Genomic DNA, 20,014 nt, shown 5'->3' with positions numbered 1-20,014 from the left:
CCTGAGGCAGCTCCATGCCCCGTGCTGGGGACAGAGCAGCACTGAACCTGCTGCACCAGCTGTGGGGAGAGAGGGAGCTCAGCAGTGCCACACGAGTGTATCCAGACCAACAGACTCTTCGAGCTTCTTTTTTTAAATTTTTTTTATTATTTTTTTGGATCTAATTTATTTTGAGAATACATTTTCAGAGCTGATTAGCTACCATACTAAATCACTGCACTGTCTAACCCCAAAAAGCTGCCCTGACAAACAATTAACAATAGGAACACCATTGTGGCAACAAGTGATGGATGGCTCCAGGGTGCAGCTCCGGCCCAGGCTTTGTTCAGAAGAAAGTTGCTGCTGCTAAATAAAGCTGTGGGTAGTAAGAGGTGAGAGCACAGAGATTGTATCTGGAATAAAACTATTTGCTCTGCTTGGGGTATGTTTCTCACAGCACTGAGCATCTCAGGAGAGGTAAGAGAGCCCCATGGCTCTGGTCATGGTCAGAACCTGCCAGGCACCAGAGATTCAGGGAATGAGGGAATGCTTTGGGTTGGAGGGACCTTTAATCCCACCCAGTGCCACCCCTGCCATGGGCAGGGACACCTCCCACTGTCCCAGGCTGCTCCAAGCCCCAGTGTCCAGCCTGGCCTTGGGCACTGCCAGGGATCCAGGGGCAGTGCCACCCTGTGCCAGGGCCTGCCCACCCCCCTAGGGAGGAATTTCCTCCCCAAATCCCATCTAAAATTGGCTTCCTTCAGCTCGAGGTCATTCCCCCTTGTCCTGTCACCCCAGACCCTCGTGGAAAGTTCCCCTCCAGCCTTCCCCTCTGGGCACTGGGAGGAGCATCAGAGCCAAACTCTCCTGCCACCAGCTCTGGGACTTCTCTTAAATCCTTTTAAGAACATGGTTTTGAGTTAATTTCTCTTGCCACAGGCAATTTCCTGATTCCTACTGTTCTGTCATTAATCTCTAATTGTTGTTCTAAGTTTTGTGTTAATTTACCAACTTGCCTGTAAGTTATTACTCTACTCTAAAGAGAAGTAGAATAATTTATCACAATGCCTCATATTGATTTTATTATGCAGATATTAGAATCTATTTATTAGAAGTAATAAATATGAAGACATGGTGTGAAAAAGGAAGCTGGATCTGCAGACACTGTAATGTAGGTAAGGATCAGTTACTACAGACCACTCCAAAGACACCATGGTTGAGAGGATGATTTAAGTTCTACAGCATTTTAAAAATTATTAAGAAGCCCAAGAAACTTTGACAAACAAGCCAAACTACCTCCTGTAATCTGCACAGGAATGTTATTTTATGTATGCTTCAAATGCATCTAGGTCACAACTTTTTCAGGAATGAAGCGAGTAAGAGAAAGTCATTGATTAGTCCAGGAAGTTATTTTCTCAGGAAGGTTTGCCATTTCCCACTCTTCCTGAACCCCAAGACAATAGTTTGCTCATCCTTGACCTGTCCCATACCCGTGTGCTGTGTTAAAGAGCTGAGGCTGAATGATACTGATCATCACTAGCTGCAGTGTCAGAAAATAAAATAAAATAAAATAAAATAAAATAAAATAAAATAAAATAAAATAAAATAAATTGTCCAAAGAATGAAGCATAAAAAGCTGTGGCAGTGTTTGCTGGAGGAGCCCGTGGTGTGTGAGCAGGGCAGCTCTCCCAGATTCCCAAACATCTGTCTGTGCACAGCCGTCCCTGCCCTGCCCGTGGTCCTGGAGTGGCCACAGCTGTGCCAGGTGCTCCCTGCTGCTGCCGGGGGTGACAGAACGGCCTTTCTGCTGCCTCCTGATGGCTCTGCTGGCGCTTTCCCCACCCAAAGAGGATCTGCCTCAAGCCTTGAATTTGTTCTTCTCAATATCTGCTGCCCTCTCCTCACACCTACGGTCTCTGGCCGGTCCCTTGTCCCTGGTGCTGGCTGTGCTCCGGGGCTGGGAGCATCTATTACACTGAAGGCTGCAAAAGCCTCGGGCCAGCTGTTCCCAGCGCCCCAAATGCCCTGGAGATGCTGCGGGCTGCCTGCTGCTGCCAGCTCTGCTCTCTGCACCCACCCTGCCCTCTGCACCCACCCTGTCCTCTGCACCCACCTGTCAGCTCTGCCCCCTGCACTCACCCCGGCCTCTTCATCCTCTTTCTCCTCTCCCTCTTTTCCCTTTCCGCTTTCCCCCTTTCCCCCTTTCCCCTTTTCCCCCTTTCCCCCTTTCCCCTTTCCCCTCTCCCCGCCGCGCTCCCGGCCGCTGCAGTTCCGGCTGTGTCCGCCAGGTGTCGCTCTGACAAAGAGGTTGCGGCGGGCGCTGCCCGCGGGGCTCGGGGCGCCCCGAACCGAACCGCAACTGAACCCGAACTGAGCCCCACCTGGCACCCAAATCCCGAACCGAACCCGAACTGAACCCCACCTGGCACCCAAATCCCGAACCGAACCCGAACCTGAGCCTCTCACCCAAATCCCGAACGGAACCTGAACCTGAGCCTCTCACCCAAATCGCGAACGAAACCTGAACTGAACCCCACCTGGCAGCCAAATCCCGAACCGAACCCGAACCGACCCCGAACCTCGCACCCGAACCGACCCCAAACCAAACCCGAACCCCGAACCAGAGCCCCCCGAAATCCTGCGCCCCACACCCTGCAACCCCGAACAGTGCACTCCCTGAACCCTGCACCGCACAGCCCGCACCCCGCACCTCCCGCACCCCGCATTTCGCTCCGTGCTCCGGGCCGGGCCGGAGAGGCTGCGGGGCATCACGGTGGTGGGAATCGCCCGCAGCGCCGGGGAACGGGAGCGATGGAGAGCGGGACTGGGACACCCCTTCCCTGCCCCGGGAGCTCGGCAGGGACGGACCCGGCCCGGGACCTGGCCCGGCCCCAGGAGCGGCTGCGCCCCGCTCGGACCCCCCCGGGGCGGTTCGGGGAGAGGGGGATCCGTGCGGCCGCTGCCCCCCAGAGGGGCTCGGGCCGGCTCCTCCGAGGGACCCTGAGGGATCCTGTCATCGTGCTTTTGTTTTCAGAAAAACATTATCAGCAGAACAATTCCCGCACCACACCCCTGTTATCATTTAGGTAACCTCCCTGTTTGAAATATTTTAAGTGGATAATAAAATAGTCACCATATCCGTGTAAATTCCCGCAACGAGGAGCCGGGATCCTCCTCCCGGCCGGCCCGGCCCCCCCGCCCGCGGCAGGCGGCGGCTCCGCCGAGCTCCCTGGCGGCCGCAGCCCCCGGGCCACCCCCAGCGCGGCCTCGGACCGCGGACAGCGACCCGAGCGCACGGCCGCGGGCACCGAGCCCTGCCCCGTCACCGCAGAAGCGGCGGGGAGGTCACGGCGGGCACACGGGGCCCCCTCCCGGCCCCCCGGCACCTGCCGGGGCCGCCTCGCCCCCCGGTGCGGGCGGGGCGGCGCTCCGGGGATGCTGCGGCCGCCCGGGGCTCACCTCGGCGCGGGCACCGGGAGGCTGCGGGACAGCCCGCGACACGCGGGAGGCAGACCGGGGGGAGGAGCGTCGGGACAAACGCATAAAACCGGCCCCAGGTGCTCGGCGGCCCCGGCGAGCGGGCGGCGAGCGCGGAGTGGAAGCTGCGGCCCCGCTGCCGGCGCGGAGCAGCGCGGGGTGCGGGCCCCCGATGCCGCCCGGCGGGCCGGGGCCAGCCCCGGGGGCGTCCCCCGGTGACACCCCCCGGAGCCCCCGCCGCCTTCCCCCGGGCCGTGCCCGCAGGAGGAGCATCGCGCCGAGCCTGCCCGCAGGCAGGTGATCCGCCTGCCCTTCCCGGTTCCCCTCGTGCCCACCTCCCCGCCTCGCTTCCCACCCCGGCTGGACAACTCCCTTCTCTGGAGAACACGCCCAAGTAGCTGAAAAAGACAGAAAGAGAGAGAGGAGAAAAAAAAAAAAAAAAAAAAAAAAAAAAAAAAAAAAAAAAAAAAAAAAAAAAAAAAAGATAAAAGGGTTGGGGGGCTGTGAAGAAGAGAGAGAGGCAATTCCCAGTGACGGAGGGGACGCGGGCGGCGCTCACCGGACAGCCCCGCGCTCCCCGGACAGCCCGGCGGGGCCATGCTGAGCGGCGGGGGCTCGGCGCGGAGCCGCGGGCGCTGCGGGGCGCGGCGGGGGCTGCCCCGCTCGGCCGGGCGGCCGTGAGCGCCAGGCACGGAGCGGCCCCGGCCCCGAGCGCGCCGGGCATCGTTTCGCGTGTTGGTCTGAGGCACGGCAAGCAAGGAATATGAACAGGAAAACAAGGCGCTGGATCTTCCACATCTTCCTGAGCCTGGGGATTGTGTATATCAAGATCGGGTAAGTAACTTTTTTTTTTTTTTTTCTCTTTCTTTTATAACAATCGCGCTCTCGCGCGCGCTCAGCCCAACCTGCCCAGACCTGTTACTATTTAACTCGGGAAGTCTCAAAAAAAAAAAAAAAAAAAAAAAAAAAAGGAAAAAATGATGGTGGTGGAGATCACGATTATTTCTCAAAGGACAGGTAAAGCGTCCGCACCTCGAGGTGGCGGCGCCGGCGCTGTGCGGGGCTGCGAGGGGCCGGTCCCTGCCGGGCAGGGACAGCCGGGCAGTCCCCGGCCCGCTGCGGGCTGTCCCGGCCGCTCCGTGCCCGGTCCCTGCCCGCGCCTCCCGCGGGGACATCCTCGGCCCGGGAGCGGCCCGGGGAGGGCGGCGGCGCTCCGGAGCATCCCCGGCCAGGTGCGCTGGGTGCGGGAGGAGGCGGCGCGGCCCCGGGGCAGGGAGCGTTGAGTTGTGCCCCGTCCTTCCTTCCCTCCCTCTCTCCCCGTCTCCTCTAAGTGCTCGGCAGGTTTGGGGGAAGCCTCCCCGCCCGCTGCCTGTGCGTGGGCCGGGCAGGCAACGCTCCGAGGAGGAAGTTTGGTCCTGTTTCGGCAGGAGCGCTGCTCGTCTCTGCCTGGGCTCGGAGGGGGCACAGGGAGAGGGCAGCCACGGGGAAAGGCGGGCGCTTCCCGGGACACCTGCCGCCGCCGGGGCCGCAGCTTGGGAAGGCAGCGGGCGCTGTTCTGCCGCCCCTCAGCCAGCGCCGGTGTCTTGTCGTTGCAGGGGTTTCTCCTCTGTGGTGGCCCTGGGAGCCAGCATCATCTGTAACAAGATCCCGGGGCTGGCCCCCCGGCAGCGGGCCATCTGCCAGAGCAGGCCCGACGCGATCATTGTCATCGGGGAAGGCTCCCAGATGGGCATCAACGAGTGCCAGTTCCAGTTCCGCAACGGGCGCTGGAACTGCTCGGCGCTGGGCGAGCGCACGGTCTTCGGCAAGGAGCTCAAAGTGGGTACGTGCTCTCGGCCCCGCCGCCGGGCCGCCCCAGGGCACAGGGACACGGCGGGTGGCACGGGGGGACACCGCGCTGGGGACAGGCAGCCCCCGGACCGCGCCAGCCCGGGCAGGACGGGCGCTGTGAGCGTGTCACCCGGACGCTGTCGCTGTCACCGGCAGCGTGCTCCGTCCCGGCGGGGCACCTGCCTGGGCTTCAGTGCGTGTGTGCCACCTCCCGCCGCAGCATCCCACTCTCAGGAATCCTCCCCAAATCCTGCCCGTTTGTGTGCACGGGGCTGCAGCCTCCTCCGTGTGCTTAGGGATGGAAAAAAGGGGCTCGGTCCTTGTTGAGGACAGCGGTGAGAGGCAGGACGCCGAGCAGAGCTGGAATTGCACTTCTGGGGTGCAGCAGCCCCACGGGGATGTCACTGGCCTGGTGTTTGTGGGACCCAGGCACAGCAATCAGCCTCCCTGTGAGAGATTCTCACCACACGAAATCCTTCTCCTGCAGCAGCTGTGCCTCCGTGCCACGGGGAAGAGTGGGTGTGTTGTGCTTTGAGATGTCAGGGCGTTCACAAACGCCGTTCCGATCGACTGACAGGAGATCCCACTCCCATTTTCCATGCTCTCAGTTGTTGAGGCAGTACAAAATATATCCAAATTCTGAACTGAAGAAGCATCAATAATAACAAACATAAATACCTGAAGAGATGGGGCTGAGGTTAAAACTCTCATGTCCCCATTCTGCAAAACACAGTAGCAAATCTTACTCTTTTTTTTGATCCTTTTTTTTATTATTATTATTATTTTTATTTTTTTTTAATTCCACTAAAGATCCAAAGACCAAGGAATGTGTTTTCCGAGCTTTTTTAGAGCCACCACTGCCAGGCAATCACTCACAGCATCGCATTCCACTTCCAGAAGGATCTGTGGTTTCCAGTCTCTTCCCCACGTAAAATGAAGTTGCAAAACCCAATGAAGCAATGCTCAGCGTGGTAGAAACCATTAATGTTTCAGGAGGACAGCCCAGAGAGCAGGGGCCAGGAGAGCCCTGAGCAGCTGTGGGGAACCCAGTGGATGGGCTGGGCACGGCAGTGCCATGGCAGGACCTGTCCCCATCTCTCATTCCTGGGATTTCCATGGAACACAGAGCTGTAGCCTTGCCCCTCTGCTCTGGAACCCCCGAGCACACTGAGTGTTTTATCACATCAGTGCACCCTGAGCGTGTGTTTCATCACATCAGGGCACACTGATAACTGCTCTCCAAGCCTGAGATATTTCAGGGAAGGACAGGAAGAGAACAACACGGCTCCATGTGAGAGCCCCGCCCTTCAACACCTTTGATAATCACAGTGGCTCAGGTAGAGAAGGTAAAAAGCCCCCTGCACAGCGCTGGGAAATATCTGAAAATGGAGCAGTTATTCAGCTTAGCTCGTTATTTCTGTTCCTGAAGCTGAGCTCTTCCTGTCAACCACACAGGCAAGTGTTTGTCCCTTCTGTCAGTGAAGAGTCCATTTGGGTAGCCGACAGGTTTGGGCTCATTTAGTCTAAGAGTAACATTCGCTTAAACAGCAAATGTGAGAGGGATTTTTTCTTCTCCCAGAAATTAGAAAATTGCGGAGTTGTTGTGGTCTGTTGTGTAAACATGCTCTCAGTTCCTTTCCTCCCTTTCGAAAATTGAATTATTTAGCTAGTGGGTTATATTTAGGTCCTTTTAAAGAAAGTCAATATCAAAGGAAGTAGACTTTGATCTGTCTTTGAGGTGATAACTCTTAATATGTTCTATCTATCCATTACGAGGCTAAGATGGATAGGGCAAACTCTTCCTTGGTTTCAGAACAGAGTCAAGAGTTGAATGGCATCCAAATTACAAAATGCCATAAAATTCATTTAAAGAATAACAAACCCCTCAAATTTAAACAGGTTATGTAGGTTAATTTTGGAGTAAACTTCAGTAAAAATCACAGAGGGTTGAAATCCAATGGTGAATTTTTGTTTTGCACAGGCATTCCTGTGGTCTCAAGGATAAAACTACTCAGGCTCTTAAACATGACAAAATATTTTAACGCAACTGCTCCTGCTCAGGTGGTCTCCTTGTTCTTCTGCTTCTTCCCTATCAACGGGTATAGAAACTCTGATTATCTGACACCGCTTATCTTTCCATGGCTATGAGGAAAAGGCTTCTCTTGCTCCTTCCCCAGGGTCTCTGAGAGCCAGGGAGTGCTCCAGGTCACCATCCAGACAAGGAATGTTTTGCTCTGGTTAAAAGGGGTACAACCTATGTGCCATAAAGCCATAAGTCAGCTTTGGTGCCCAGGAGCAGGACATCAGAGAGCCTTACCCTGGATAGGACAGAGAGATGTGTGACATAAGGACCACAAACGCCTGTAGGGAACGTTCCAAGGTGACAGAGCAGCAGGTGAACCCAGGTTACCATTAGAGGAGGACAATGTACCCTCCTTGCTTTTTTAATTAGCCTTTGACACGGTGTGTTCCAAAATACCATCCCGAGAGCCCCGGACAGAGCAGTCCCTTCCCTGGCCCTTAACACCTACTGCACCTTCAGCAATTGCATCCTGAGCTACTGCTGGGACTGCAGGGCACTTTGTCCTGCAGTGAAGTCACTGAGGCACACACGAGTCCTCCCTGTGTCCCTGAGGTGTCCTCTGCCCCCGGAGGTGGCTGCAGGGTGACAGTGCTGTGAGTGTGTCCCTGAGGTGTCCTCTGCCCCCGGAGGTGGCTGCAGGGTGACAGTGCTGTGAGTGTGTCCCTGAGGTGTCCTCTGCCCCCGGAGGTGGCTGCAGGGTGACAGTGCTGTGGCTGTCCCGGGCGGGGCAGCCGGCACAGGCTCACAGCAGCCTGGGAGGATGTGCCTGAGGGATTTCTATGGAAATGGGCTTGGTGTGTGTCAGTGCACACAGATCAGGTCCCTTAGGTACCACAGAGTCCTGTGATGTTTCCCACCCACGGCTTTGGTGGCACACCAAGCCACATCTTCAAATCCAGATTTCTTCCCTTTTACCCTTGCTGGGGTATTTTATGGATGTTATGCAAGTGTACTGCAATTATTTAAATTCTCTTATTGCCGCTCAGGGTGATTCTCCTCCTGGCCCTGCTGTTGTGTAGCTGAGGGATCATGGCACTCTCTTCTGTGCTTCTCTTTTCCTACCTTTAAAATGGCAACAGAGATATTAACCTTATTGAAACACTTGGAATTCTCTAGCAGGAAAGCATCAAACAATATTTCCCTGTTCTAGTAGCATGTGAGTATTTTTAAAAATTTGCATGTAATCCATCTCCCAGTGAAGTGAAAGTTATTTGTAGAATTTATGTGTAGAGTTTATTTGTAGAGGTACAGTGAGCAACTATTTGAATTCATCCTGGAGCATATTTGTGCTCACAGGCTTGAGCATCACAACTAGTCCAACCAGTGCCCAGCCCTCCCTCTCCATCTCCTGGGTTCTTTTATCTGGTTTGCCCTTCCAAAGAGATATCCTCCCCTCCTGCCACCCTGGGGATGTGTCACCGTGCCAGCAGAGCACCAGGAGCACCAGGAGCAGTCCCCAAAGTGCCCTCAGTGCCCTCAGTCTGCTCTGCCCTGGTCATGGAGGGAGCGATGGAGGCTCAGCCCAGACTGACACAGGGACGTTTTTTCCAGACCCTTCCACAGACACCTTATTAATAATGTAGAGTGGCAGAGAGAATTTCTAAAATAACCGTGGAGATGACGCAACGCTGCAATTATGGACACACTTAAAACCAAATATATTTGCCATGGTGGTCAGCAGTACTGTTCCTGAGGACGGCCACAATCTAAACCAAGGTTTTTAAAGCAGGACAAAACCCTTCTGCTCATCTGCCTTCAGGTGAAATGCATTCAAGCCAACAGATCTGAAGGGCCAGAGATGCCTTTGATAGAGACTGAAAACCAGATTTGGGCTCTGCTGGATCACAGGAAGAGCGGGAGCTGTGGCCAGGGCTTTCCTTCTCCTCAGGTGCCTCAGGAGCACGTTTTGCAACCTGGTGAGCAGGTGGGCAGCAGTGACTGTGCTGTTGTCTCAAAGGAGTGCCCGAGGACATGCCTGCATTTCATGGGATCTGGAGGACAGGAGCCCGTTGGCACCTCAGGGGACAATAATCCCCATCTCCTTTTGCCACAAGTGAGCAGCACTGGCACTGGTAAACGGGGAGGTGAAGTGGTACAGATTGGCTGCATTTCCACAGAGGGACACGGCAAAGTGCAGACTCCTTAGGACAGATCTGAGAGAAGAGAGGCACGAGAGCCCTGCAGAGGCTGTGAGGACGCTGTGGGGGCAGGATGGAGGGAGTCCCGAGGCGTGAGTGCTGCTCTGCAAGGAGCATCACATCAGCCAGGTCTTCGTCCTGGCCTTACTAAAACGCAGCAGTTCTTTGCTCTCTTCTACCCTGGAAAATGCTTCAGTACAGTCACTCTGATCCTTCGGCCACTGACATCACTGTTGGGAATAAGGAAAGCTGAAATCAAAAGAAGGATCCCCATGGACAGGCTGGTCCCCAAGCTGATGAGCACAGCAGGGCTCTGCACACATGGAACCAGGAGAGCCTGGTGGCTTTCCTTTACCCACTGCACTCTTGGCTCTGCACTGGACCGAATTTAGCAGTGATTTGTTTTCCAGATATCAAATTCAACTTCTCTTCTGTGGCTTCCAACCACGTAAGGGAAGAAGGGACATTCCCACTCCTACCTATTGGACCAAATGGCAACTGTCCTACAAGGCAAACCCTTCCCCAGCCTGTTCAGTAGCTGTCAGGAAGAGCTCTCCTGCTGCTATGGAAAAGAGAAGAAGATCTAGGACATTCTCCTCTCTGGCTGGGTAGATTTAACAGAAAAATTAGCAGGAAAATGATGAGTAAATCTTCACGTTGTCACTGTGTTAGAGACAAAGGCTTTTGAAAACGTCCCAGTACAGGTGTGCTGAAGAACAGGTTTAATCTTCAATCATTTCAGGGAGCATTCTGATTTTAAACACTGCTGTAGTCTCTCGTGTCAGGTTTTAAAGACGGATTGTTTGAATTCCAGAATAACAGACCAAGTGAACAACTTGGTGGAATCCCAGAATCTCCTGAGCTGGAAGGGACCCTCAGGGGTCACTGGGTCCAGCCCTGCACAGACACCCCAACAATCCCACCCTGGGCACACCTGAGAGCAGTGTCCAAACACTCCTGGAGCTCTGGCAGGAAAATCCTGGTTGGTTTTAGTTTTATATTGCATAGCGAATTACCTGCACAGGGCTGTGGGAAACTGAGCTCTGAGTGTTGCTGCTCTGTTTGGTTTGGTCAATATCTAAAGAAAAGTTGGATAAATACTCTGTTTTCTGAACCACTGCTGTTATGAGCTCCTCAAGATGCACAGGAAGAAATGTCATTAACAGGAGTGTTGCTATCTAGCCAGGTGAGGTCAGAGTCAGAATTTCTGTGCTAGGTTCCCAGCCCTTCCAACCAGTTTTTGCTGTCAGTGTCTTACAGAACAGTTATTTGCAGGCAAAACAGAGGCCAGGCTGAAATATGGCCTGATCATCCAAAGGTGCTTTATGCCAAAAAGTCAATCTTTCTCAGCAGGGACTGTCACTACAAGATAAAACATTGCCCCAAGGTCACTGCAGTTGGAATTCCCATCACAAGGTTTTCATACTTGCCTTGAGATGTGTCTTGTGAGTACTTGTTCCAGAGAAACAGGAGGATTGCAGCTGATGGGGAAGGTGGGAGATCTCCTGTGGCAGGGCTGGGCTGTGGGGCTCAGAGCCCCCTGGAAAGGGGAGACGCATCCGAGCTCCAAAATAATGGCTCTGGTTTTTGCAGTGCACGTGCCTTGAGTAGTAACTTTACACATTTAAAGGGGGTGTTTTCAGAAATAATCTCTTCAGCTGGAGTGTTTCCTCTGCACGAGTTTCATGTGTCGATGAAAGGAACTTCAACTTGTGAAAGTGGGCAGGGACTAAACCCCCAGAGTCTTGAATGCCTCTTGAAGCCACTCCGTATTTTATTTATCTGAACTAACCTTTGTAAAGTCACAGTGCTCTTTAATGGGGAACAATCCTTTTAATTTCAACTGAATACAATATTTTAAGGCACCAACCCCCCAAACTTTGAACAGAAGGGGAAGAAAAAATTAGGAAGAGAATACTGTGATGATTTTTTTTAAGCTATCATTCTTATTAATCACTTATGCGAGGTTAAAGAGAGATGAAAAGAAAAAACCTGCTGGACCATACCTAGTCTACCAAAGAAGGAGGAGGCAAAGCCCAAAGCAGGCAGGGGATGGGTTCTGCTCCGCATTTTTCCAGGCTGTGAGTTATGGCCTCTATAGAGAGATGAGGAGTAATGTTTGCTGTGGCACATAATTGGCAAGGTATGCTGTGTTTTCCATCTTTATATTTTCCCAATCGTATTTCAGCTCATGTCACTGCAGATAACTCCCTCTCTGACCCTTTGGCTTTAAATAGCAGAAAATACAACCCATGTTTTCCAGTGAGATAAACAGAAATTTGTCTCTCTTTTATTTCACAGTTTAGTCAATTTATGAGGGGGACTGATAGGGCGGGACAGGCTGTTTAGAAACACCCTGAGATCCCAAAGTGCTGAGCACCTTCTGGCTTCCTGCAAGTAAATCCACTCTGCATTTTGCAGGCTTAGGCTTTGTTTCCCAAGCAGCATCAAGGTATTGCACTTCTTTTAAAAAATAAGTTCCCATTTCTAATCTGTGTGAATGAAGTTTTTACAAAGTTTTCAAACTTAAAGATTAAACTTAAAACCCAAATGAAGTTAGCTAAATTAAAAGCAGAGTGCAGACCAGTCTGTGCAGCTGGTGGACAGGCTGATCAGCCTAAAGGCAGCCTAGCAAACATTCATGGCCAAAAGCAGAGGCATGCAGTGAGTGTTTGCAGAATCAGGGCTCCCAGATGTGCTTGGGCTGGGTATAATTGTGCTCAGCGTCAGGAGAGCAGCTGCCCCGGAAATACCCAGGTAATACCTGTGTCTGCACCCACCTGTGACCCTCGGTGCTTCCCCTGGTGGCATCTGGCACCCAAGGGTGGTGGCTGACTGTGCAGGGCTCACAGACAGCTTGGCAAGGTGCCCTGCCCAGTGCAGGGTCTGCAGACAGGACTCCAGAGCTCTGATTCAGCAGATGGAGCCGCAGAAATTTTGGAAGCCATCAGTGCCAAGCTCTGTGCCACCAGAGCAAATGGAGCTGCAATGTGCTGCACACCCAGAAAAGGCCAGGAAAAGCAGGAGGATATTTCTGTCTAACCCTTGGAGAGGAGCCCCCGTGGTCACACAGCACTGAGACACTCAGTGGGGCTGGGGAGAGCCCCGGGGGAGGTCAGGGAGCAGGGCCATGGCTGGAACCCTTCAGGCCATGGGCTTTGGACCACTCCTTGGACCACTCTTTGGACCACTCCAAAGAGCAATCTCTGACTGCTGCCAGGTCCTTCTCTGAAGGCTCCCGTGCTCGGAGTCCAGCTCTGCAGTGTTTGCCATGCTCTGTCTGAGATAAGGAGAAGAATGTGTGATTTGGGAGCTGAAAGGAGAGCTTGTAATTCTTGTGCACGTCCAGGGCAGGTTGGACAGGGCTTGGAGCACCCTGGAGTGCTGGAAATGTCCCTGCCCAAGGCAGGGGTGGAATGAGAGGAGCTTCGAGGTCTCTTCCAACCCAAACCATTTGGGATTCCATGACTCTGTGACAGGTGCCTCTCCACCTTTGTCTGACTTCTGCAGCAGCAGCAGCTGACTGGCCATACCTGGGTAAAGCCACATTTCCCCCTGAGACCCTCCAGGAATTTCAGCTCTCTGCTGAAATCCAAAGGAGAGGAATAGAATTTCTACTTAGAAGTGGCAGGAGCAGCCCCATGCTCAGGTTACCCTGTCTGGGCACAAACCCCTGGGACTTCCAGCACTGTCACAGAAGAGACTCAGGCTGCTCTGAGCCTCTCTCCCATGCTGGCATTGCTGTGAGCCAGGCCAGGGTAATGAGACTTTAAAAAGTCAATCATTTATGAGAAACAGGAACAGTTGGATGCAGACGTGACAAACCCACATCACTTTATCACCACGGCACAAGTGCCAAGGCACTTCCTACCTGGGTCAATTCTTCTAGGCACTTGCTTTGTTTACCTTGTAATCTCCAAAATTCAGCTTTTTAAAAGCTGTTAGGATTTTCTCCCAAGTAAGACAAACTTATAAAACAATTTATGTCATGTAATTTATGATCAAACTTGACACTGGCTTCTGACTCTGCTTGTACTAACTAATTTTGTATTTTCTACATTGCATCTTTCTCCCCTCTAAAAAGCAAAAGAGCTGCTCAGCCTTTACAATGCTGAGTGTGCCAGATTAAAGCGATCTCCCAGTGGATTTTGTTCTAGATATTGGTAATAACTTGTGCTGAACAGAAGTAATCAAAATTGAAGGGAAAAAAGAGCCACATGTAAATTCTCAAATTTTTTTCTTTGGCGATGTCCCATTCACTACTTTGTGGAACAGAAACCTGGTGTGATGCATTGCTGCCCTCTGAGAGACCAAGTGGGACTTCTTACTGTACACTGTTTATCAGTGCCTTTTTCACAGTGTTGTGCTTAAAATAGTCAGGGTGTTGATGAGTGTAAACTGGAGGAGGAGCTCCACTCCAAATAACCCTAAACCCTGGGATTTCTCTTGCACATTCAGATTTTTATAAAAAGCCAAAAGTTCTAGAAAGCTTCACTGCAACTTCCACAGCCAAAATGAATAATTTTATGATTTTTTATAAGTAAGGAGAAACAAGGATTCCTTTGAGGAAGTCTGATAATTGACTGTAAATTCCTTAATAAATGCAGCACATAGCAGCATTAGGGAATACTGCCTTTGCTAATAGAGGGCACAAAGTTGACTATTAACAGATTGTGATAATGTCATCTTGTTTTCCATTTTACTTCCTCGACATAAGGAAGTGAACATTTATCATTAAAAGCGACAAGTAGAGAAATTCAGATCATATTACACCAAAGGGATGCAGCCAAGGCTGAAGTGCTGGAAGCTTTCTTTCCCAAGTGGTGATTTTTCTGTGAAATGCAGTGAGCAGCAGAAATGGGTTTGCTTCATGGGTGACAAACTCCTGCCAGCAGCTGAGGTCTGCCAGGACGTGGCTGACGGGCACTTGGAGGAGGGAAGCAGATCTTCCCATCTGCACTCCCCTAATTAAGAGGCTCATTCTGATCCTCTCCAACAAGGGTGCATTTGGTCATTGGAGAAATAGGAGTAGGGCAAGTTCTTGGTTTGGGAGATCCAAAAATTTTGAAGGGCTGTTTGATATTCAAGAGCAATCTCTGCACACTTCCTCAGGCTGTGAAGGGCTGTCTCTCAGCTGACCTGGCCCCAAAAGTCTCACAGATCCCGTGGGGTCCATGTATGGGAAATACACACCAGGATGCAACAAAACTTCCGAAACAAAAATTAGATCTTAGATTTAAAGTGAGAACTCCCCCTCAGAAAGAGAAACTTGTCATTATGGCCTTATTGCACAAAGTAATAGTGGCCCAACCTCTGTCTCACAGCCCTCTGGTGAGGCTGTTACTTCACCTGGCTCTGGTCACGGTGCCTACAACAGGTCAGGATTTCTTCTTCATTTTATGGGAAATTTTGAAATTAAACCCAAGACTTGTTTCATTGAGTCACCAGAGATGTTAGTGTTGAAAACTTTTTGACACCCAAAGCGTGAAAAAAATGTCTCGGCTAAGTTAAAATGTTTTCAGAACTATATAATGTAGTTAATAATATATATAATTACTATATATAAAACTGTATAATATAGTTAATATTTCAGAACTAGAGTCCAATAGAAGCGGTCATCCTGTAAAAATACTGCTTAGTGTAGGACTGAATTTTTAAATAAAGTCTCATTTCTGAGTTAAATTTTTAAAAGATTGAATATGGGTGTTTTAACAATTTAATCCCCAAGCCCACCTATTTGTGGTTTGTTTTTTTGGTTTGGTTTGGGTTGTTTTTTTTTGTTTGTTTGTTTGTTGTTGTTTTTTTTGTTTTTTTTTTTTTTTTTTTGGTGAGCCCAGGCATTTGCCACTCCACTCTTTTGCTACAAGTTTAGTTTGCCTCCTTCTGATAGCACCTGGAAATATAGAGATGAAGCTGCCTTGGTGCCTTGGAGTGGCTACCTAGAACAGAGGCTAGGCAAGGTTAAGAGAATAAAGTGGGCATTTATTAAAGGCCTTCAATTGGTACATCTTGGACAGTCAGAGCCTCCCGGAGGACACATCCAAGGTGTACACCCAAGGTGGATGATGGTAATGAGTTTTTCAGACAATTATAAGTTCGGTTCATTTACATATCAGAGGTTAATCCTCCAATTACAGCTTCAGGTAATGAAGTAATTTACTCCCAGTTTGCTCCCCCCTCAGTCCACTTTTATTTATACTTTTTGGGGCATGAGGCAGGCAGGTGTCCCTGAGTTCCAGGCCCAGAGGGACTGTTTCGTCTGACCAAAATGTGAAGACAGTAGCTAGCACTCTGTATGGAGTTTAGAGTTGTACACTAACGCACTACTAGTACTAGTAGTCCTAAAATATTTTCTAGAAAACCGTAGATTTAAATAAAAGCCCAAATCCTAAGGTATCACCCCGAGCAACGCTTGGTGTCCCCCACCTCACGCCTTTAAGGACGAGCGCCCACCACACCAACGCCCGGAGGGGCAGGGCCCCGTTTGTGGCGCAGGTCTCGGGGTGTCTGAGAGCAGCACCTGCCCGTGCCCGTCCCGCCGTGCCCCTGCCCACGCTGACTGCCGTTCTGCCTTGCAGGGAGCAGGGAGGCCGCCTTCACCTACGCCATCATCGCGGCCGGCGTGGCCCACGCCATCACCGCCGCCTGCACCCAGGGCAATCTCAGCGACTGCGGCTGCGACAAGGAGAAGCAGGGCCAGTACCACAAGGAGGAGGGCTGGAAATGGGGCGGCTGCTCCGCCGACATCCGCTACGGCATCGGCTTCGCCAAGGTCTTTGTGGATGCCCGTGAGATCAAGCAGAACGCCAGGACGCTCATGAACCTGCACAACAACGAGGCCGGGAGAAAGGTGGGTGGCCCCGCTGTCCCCCTGGGTTAAGGTTTTGGTGCGTCTTTCCTGAGGATTATAGGAAAGCTGGGTGGTGGTAAAAGTCCTTTGTTGCATGGCTAAAATTAGCCTGGGGAAGGTAAAATTGTTACGGTTTGTGCCAGCGTGTAGACAGCCTTTCACCATACGGTTCTTTATGACTCAGGCAGGAGCAGTAGCATCTTAGTTGTGGTAGTAGTGGTAGCATCAACAGCACTCATCATCTGTGAAGGTTCTAGCGCTCTCAAAGCAGAGTGTTTTATTCTATTTTTAGCTAATCAGGTACAAACACGAGTCTACTATTGCCTTGTTGGACCTATCCAAACCTAAGATTGATGTAGGAAAGTAGTTGTAAAATCGTACATAAATTCTGCATGTATAACTTTATCTTGTTCTATCTAGCAAAGCTACATTGTTTTTGTAATGTGTAGACCTTAGTTAATATTGCAAAAGGTGAAAACTACTGAACTTCAAAACTAGGTTTAGGGTCTTTTCTTACTGACTAATTCGGTCTCTTATTCACTTAAGGCACTTAAAATATTCTTTATTTATTTAAAACTAAATTTGCATTTCTACCTCACGTCTGCATGGATTTATGTACTTTGATTTCTCTGAAAGTTTTAATTCAGCCCTGGGCCTGTAGAGATGGGGCCCAGAGGAATTTGTATCCTGACAGCCGTGTCCATCCTGGGGCTGATGGACGGAGCAGGAGAACCACGGGCTGCCATGCTGACACCATTCACAATAGACAAGTAGGCACCTCTGCAGGTTGTTGGACCATCTGCTCGTCAAACATTTGTCTAAATGTTACTCTTTGAGGCTGTAAAAAGGGGGGGAAAAATATCAAACAAACGTTTTATCTGGGAAGTCAAACGGTACTTCTGGTAAAAGCTGCCTGCTGCCGTGTGGGTGAGCAGGAGCCTCATCAGGTTCAGACATGAACGTCTCACTCAGCTGGAAAGGGATCGTTTTCAGCCCCACTGTTCAAACCTCTCTTTGTGTGAGAGCCGCCCCTGTGAGGAGGAAAAGGCTTCAGCAGCCAGGCTGAGTCCCTGTCCCTCCGTGGTGACACTGTGACACGGATTTGGGCTCAGCACAGCAGCATTCCCACCCGTCCCATCCGTTGGGACTGAGAGCAGCCCTGGGGAAGGCAGGACCCCAGCAGCTCCCACAGAGGTGTCCTGGGGATCCAGGCACTGAGCAGCCCGGGTTTGCTGCCTCAGCCAAATTTGTGATCTCCAGCTGGGGCAGGCACAGCGCCCAGGCTGGTCTGGGCTGTGCTCCCCAGTTCCAGCAGGTCAGGCATTCCCAGGCAGTCCCAGCGGGGCTGTGGCTGCAATTCAGCAGCTGGAATAGCCAGGGGTGTCTGTGTGCTCCCACAGCCCAGCTGGGCTCTCCCTGCAGGAGCTGTGCTGATCCCATCTCCCAGGGATGGCAATCTCTGCTTCCTCAGCTCTCCTTTTACCTCCTCCTGTGCAATAGTCCTGATTCCAGCGTCATGTGAGTGTGACTTAGAGGCAAATGGGAGAAGGAAGTTGGGAGCAGCAGTTAATTTGTGGATGCTATTTTTGTTGTAGTAATTACCTGCAGGCTCTGAGACATCTCCAGTTATGCTGGAGCCAGGCAGATTGTATTGAAGAAAAGCCATTTCCACCCCAAACAAAAGCCTAACCCTTCTTTAATTTAATGCTACTGTAGGAGTTTTATAGGTGGGATTCTGGGGCTTACTCTGTGCAGTGTCCCAAATGCCTGTGTCTGGCTCTGTGGTGCAAAAGCTTCTACTTCAACACCTGGCAAAATGAACTCTGAATTCCGAGAAAAACTCAAGGATCCTGAGCATTAATATTTGCTAAAGAAATGATCTGAGATCTTTATTACTTAGCTTCTGGTAGCATGCAAGGCACATCCTGGAAAGCTTGGTGAAACACCAACGACCCACAGCCTGCCTCTGCTGCTCAAGCACAGAGCCAGTGGAACAAAAAACAGCAGAGGAGTTTCACCTTTGTGGCAAAGCTACTTCCTTGAAAGGTCTGCTTGTATTTGATGGGTGCTGGCAGTAAAAGATTCCCAGGAAATGACACACCAGCCTACACCAGACTGCAAACATGGCTGGGACTTCCCTACGGGCCAGATTTTTTTCCCCAAAGCAAAGCTCAAATATCCAGGCAAATAGGAAAGCTGCGTTTTTTGCCTCGGTTATGCCCAGGTATGGACCCTTGGGCAGAGGTAGGACCACTGGTGCTGGAGGTGGCTTGGGAAAGGTGCCTCCAGGAGCCTCCCCAGCCTCCCCGTGAGGCTCCTCGTGGTTCTCACCTTTCTGTGCACAATTTGCTGTCCTGAAATCTCGTGCCTGGAAGGTTCAGCATTGTATCTGGAGAGCAGCGGTTTTGTGCTATCTCTGGCCATCTGCCATTTCTCCAGGCAGGCTCAGAACTGCTCTGATCGGGAGATAGCTCTGCTCTTCTTCTGCATCCCTCACAGAGCAAAATTACCCATCTTTGTTCCAACACATCTCTGCTTGAAATCTTCAGGGGAGAGGAAGAGGAACAGGACTGAGGAGAGGCTCATTGCTCCACTGCCCTGTAGAGAATGAATAAATGATGTTTTTGCTAGAGAGATTCTTTCAGGCTTTGCTCCTGTGTGAAAGATCACAGTATTTAAAGACAATTGCAGGGAGGCCATTACAGGTATTTGGCACGGCAGGACTCTCACAACCTGACTGTTCCACAACAAAGACAGCCTTGTTGTGAGGTGGAACTCTCCTTTTTGGAGTATTGTGGATCTTATCAGCCTCCACACAATCCATTCATGGTGCCTTTCCTCTGGGCTACAAATTCCTGTCTTGTTTCACTGGCCCATGGCTAGGCTTTGATGATATTTATGCACTCAGGAGACAGACTGGCACCTACCAGGCTTCCAAAAATAAATCAATTCTTATTGATTTCTTACCACCACCTGTAGGCACTGCTCTTACACTGTTCAAAAGTCAGTCCTCTCTACTTCTTTGGTCTTGCAATGTGGAACTGTGCTGTGCCCACTCACCTGGTGCTCACCTGTCCTTCTTCAAGGTGGCAGCTGCTGCAGGTGGCTCAGGATGCAGAGTTCTACCAATATCGAGTTGTCTTCCTGAGAACCACTGATAAAATAATCATCCATTCCATCTGAGTGGGTTAGAATGGTCAGCTGGGCTCACTGAGAACCCTGGGCATAGAGGGGACTGCACGGGAGGAACTGACAGAGAACCACCAGGAAAAGCCTGATCCAGGATTTCTGGAGACCTCACTTCACGGCCTTCCAGCCTCTCAGTAAAACAGGGTAAACCCCTGTTTTACCCAGGCAATGTCTCTGTGCTCCTTGGGGTGCCAGCAGCAGCCTTTGAACATCCTGAACACACTGTTCTGTCAGAGCAGGGGCACATCCAGGGTTATCCAGGGAATGGGCACAGGCCCGGGGCTGCCAGAGCTCCAGGAGCCTTGGGACAACTCTCCCAGGGATGCCCAGGGTGGGTGGGATTGTTGGGGTGTCTGTGCAGGGCCAGGGGCTGGACTGGGTCATCCCTGGACATCCCTTCCACCTCAGGATATTCTGTGATTCTAAAATCTCTCAGCTCTTACTGGAAATGAGACAAGTGAGGCTGTC

At 51.4% G+C, this 20,014-nt stretch overlaps 1 protein-coding gene and 1 long non-coding RNA gene across 2 annotated transcripts in view; both read left to right on the top strand.

The window, feature by feature from the left end:
- The window catches only part of LOC136366112 (uncharacterized), a 199,297-nt gene extending 195,351 nt beyond the window's left edge, over nucleotides 1–3,946 (top strand). The window contains exon 2 of the long non-coding RNA XR_010744465.1: nucleotides 3,883–3,946. This is a non-coding gene — a long non-coding RNA (uncharacterized lncRNA). The remainder of the gene's footprint in view (nucleotides 1–3,882) is intronic.
- A 101-nt stretch (nucleotides 3,947–4,047) lies between these two features.
- LOC136366110 (protein Wnt-7a-like) overlaps nucleotides 4,048–20,014 on the top strand; it is a 30,951-nt gene continuing 14,984 nt past the window's right edge. The window contains exons 1-3 of the mRNA XM_066326988.1: nucleotides 4,048–4,290; nucleotides 5,052–5,278; nucleotides 16,086–16,357. Of these exons, the coding sequence (XP_066183085.1) occupies nucleotides 4,220–4,290; nucleotides 5,052–5,278; nucleotides 16,086–16,357 (570 nt within the window). The 5' untranslated portion in view covers nucleotides 4,048–4,219. The remainder of the gene's footprint in view (nucleotides 4,291–5,051; nucleotides 5,279–16,085; nucleotides 16,358–20,014) is intronic.

The sequence above is a fragment of the Sylvia atricapilla genome, chromosome 11 (assembly GCF_009819655.1).
Source record: "Sylvia atricapilla isolate bSylAtr1 chromosome 11, bSylAtr1.pri, whole genome shotgun sequence".
Taxonomy (NCBI): domain Eukaryota; kingdom Metazoa; phylum Chordata; class Aves; order Passeriformes; family Sylviidae; genus Sylvia; species Sylvia atricapilla.
The sequence above is the reverse complement of the archived record's forward strand: the minus strand, read 5'-3'. Positions and strand labels throughout refer to the sequence as shown.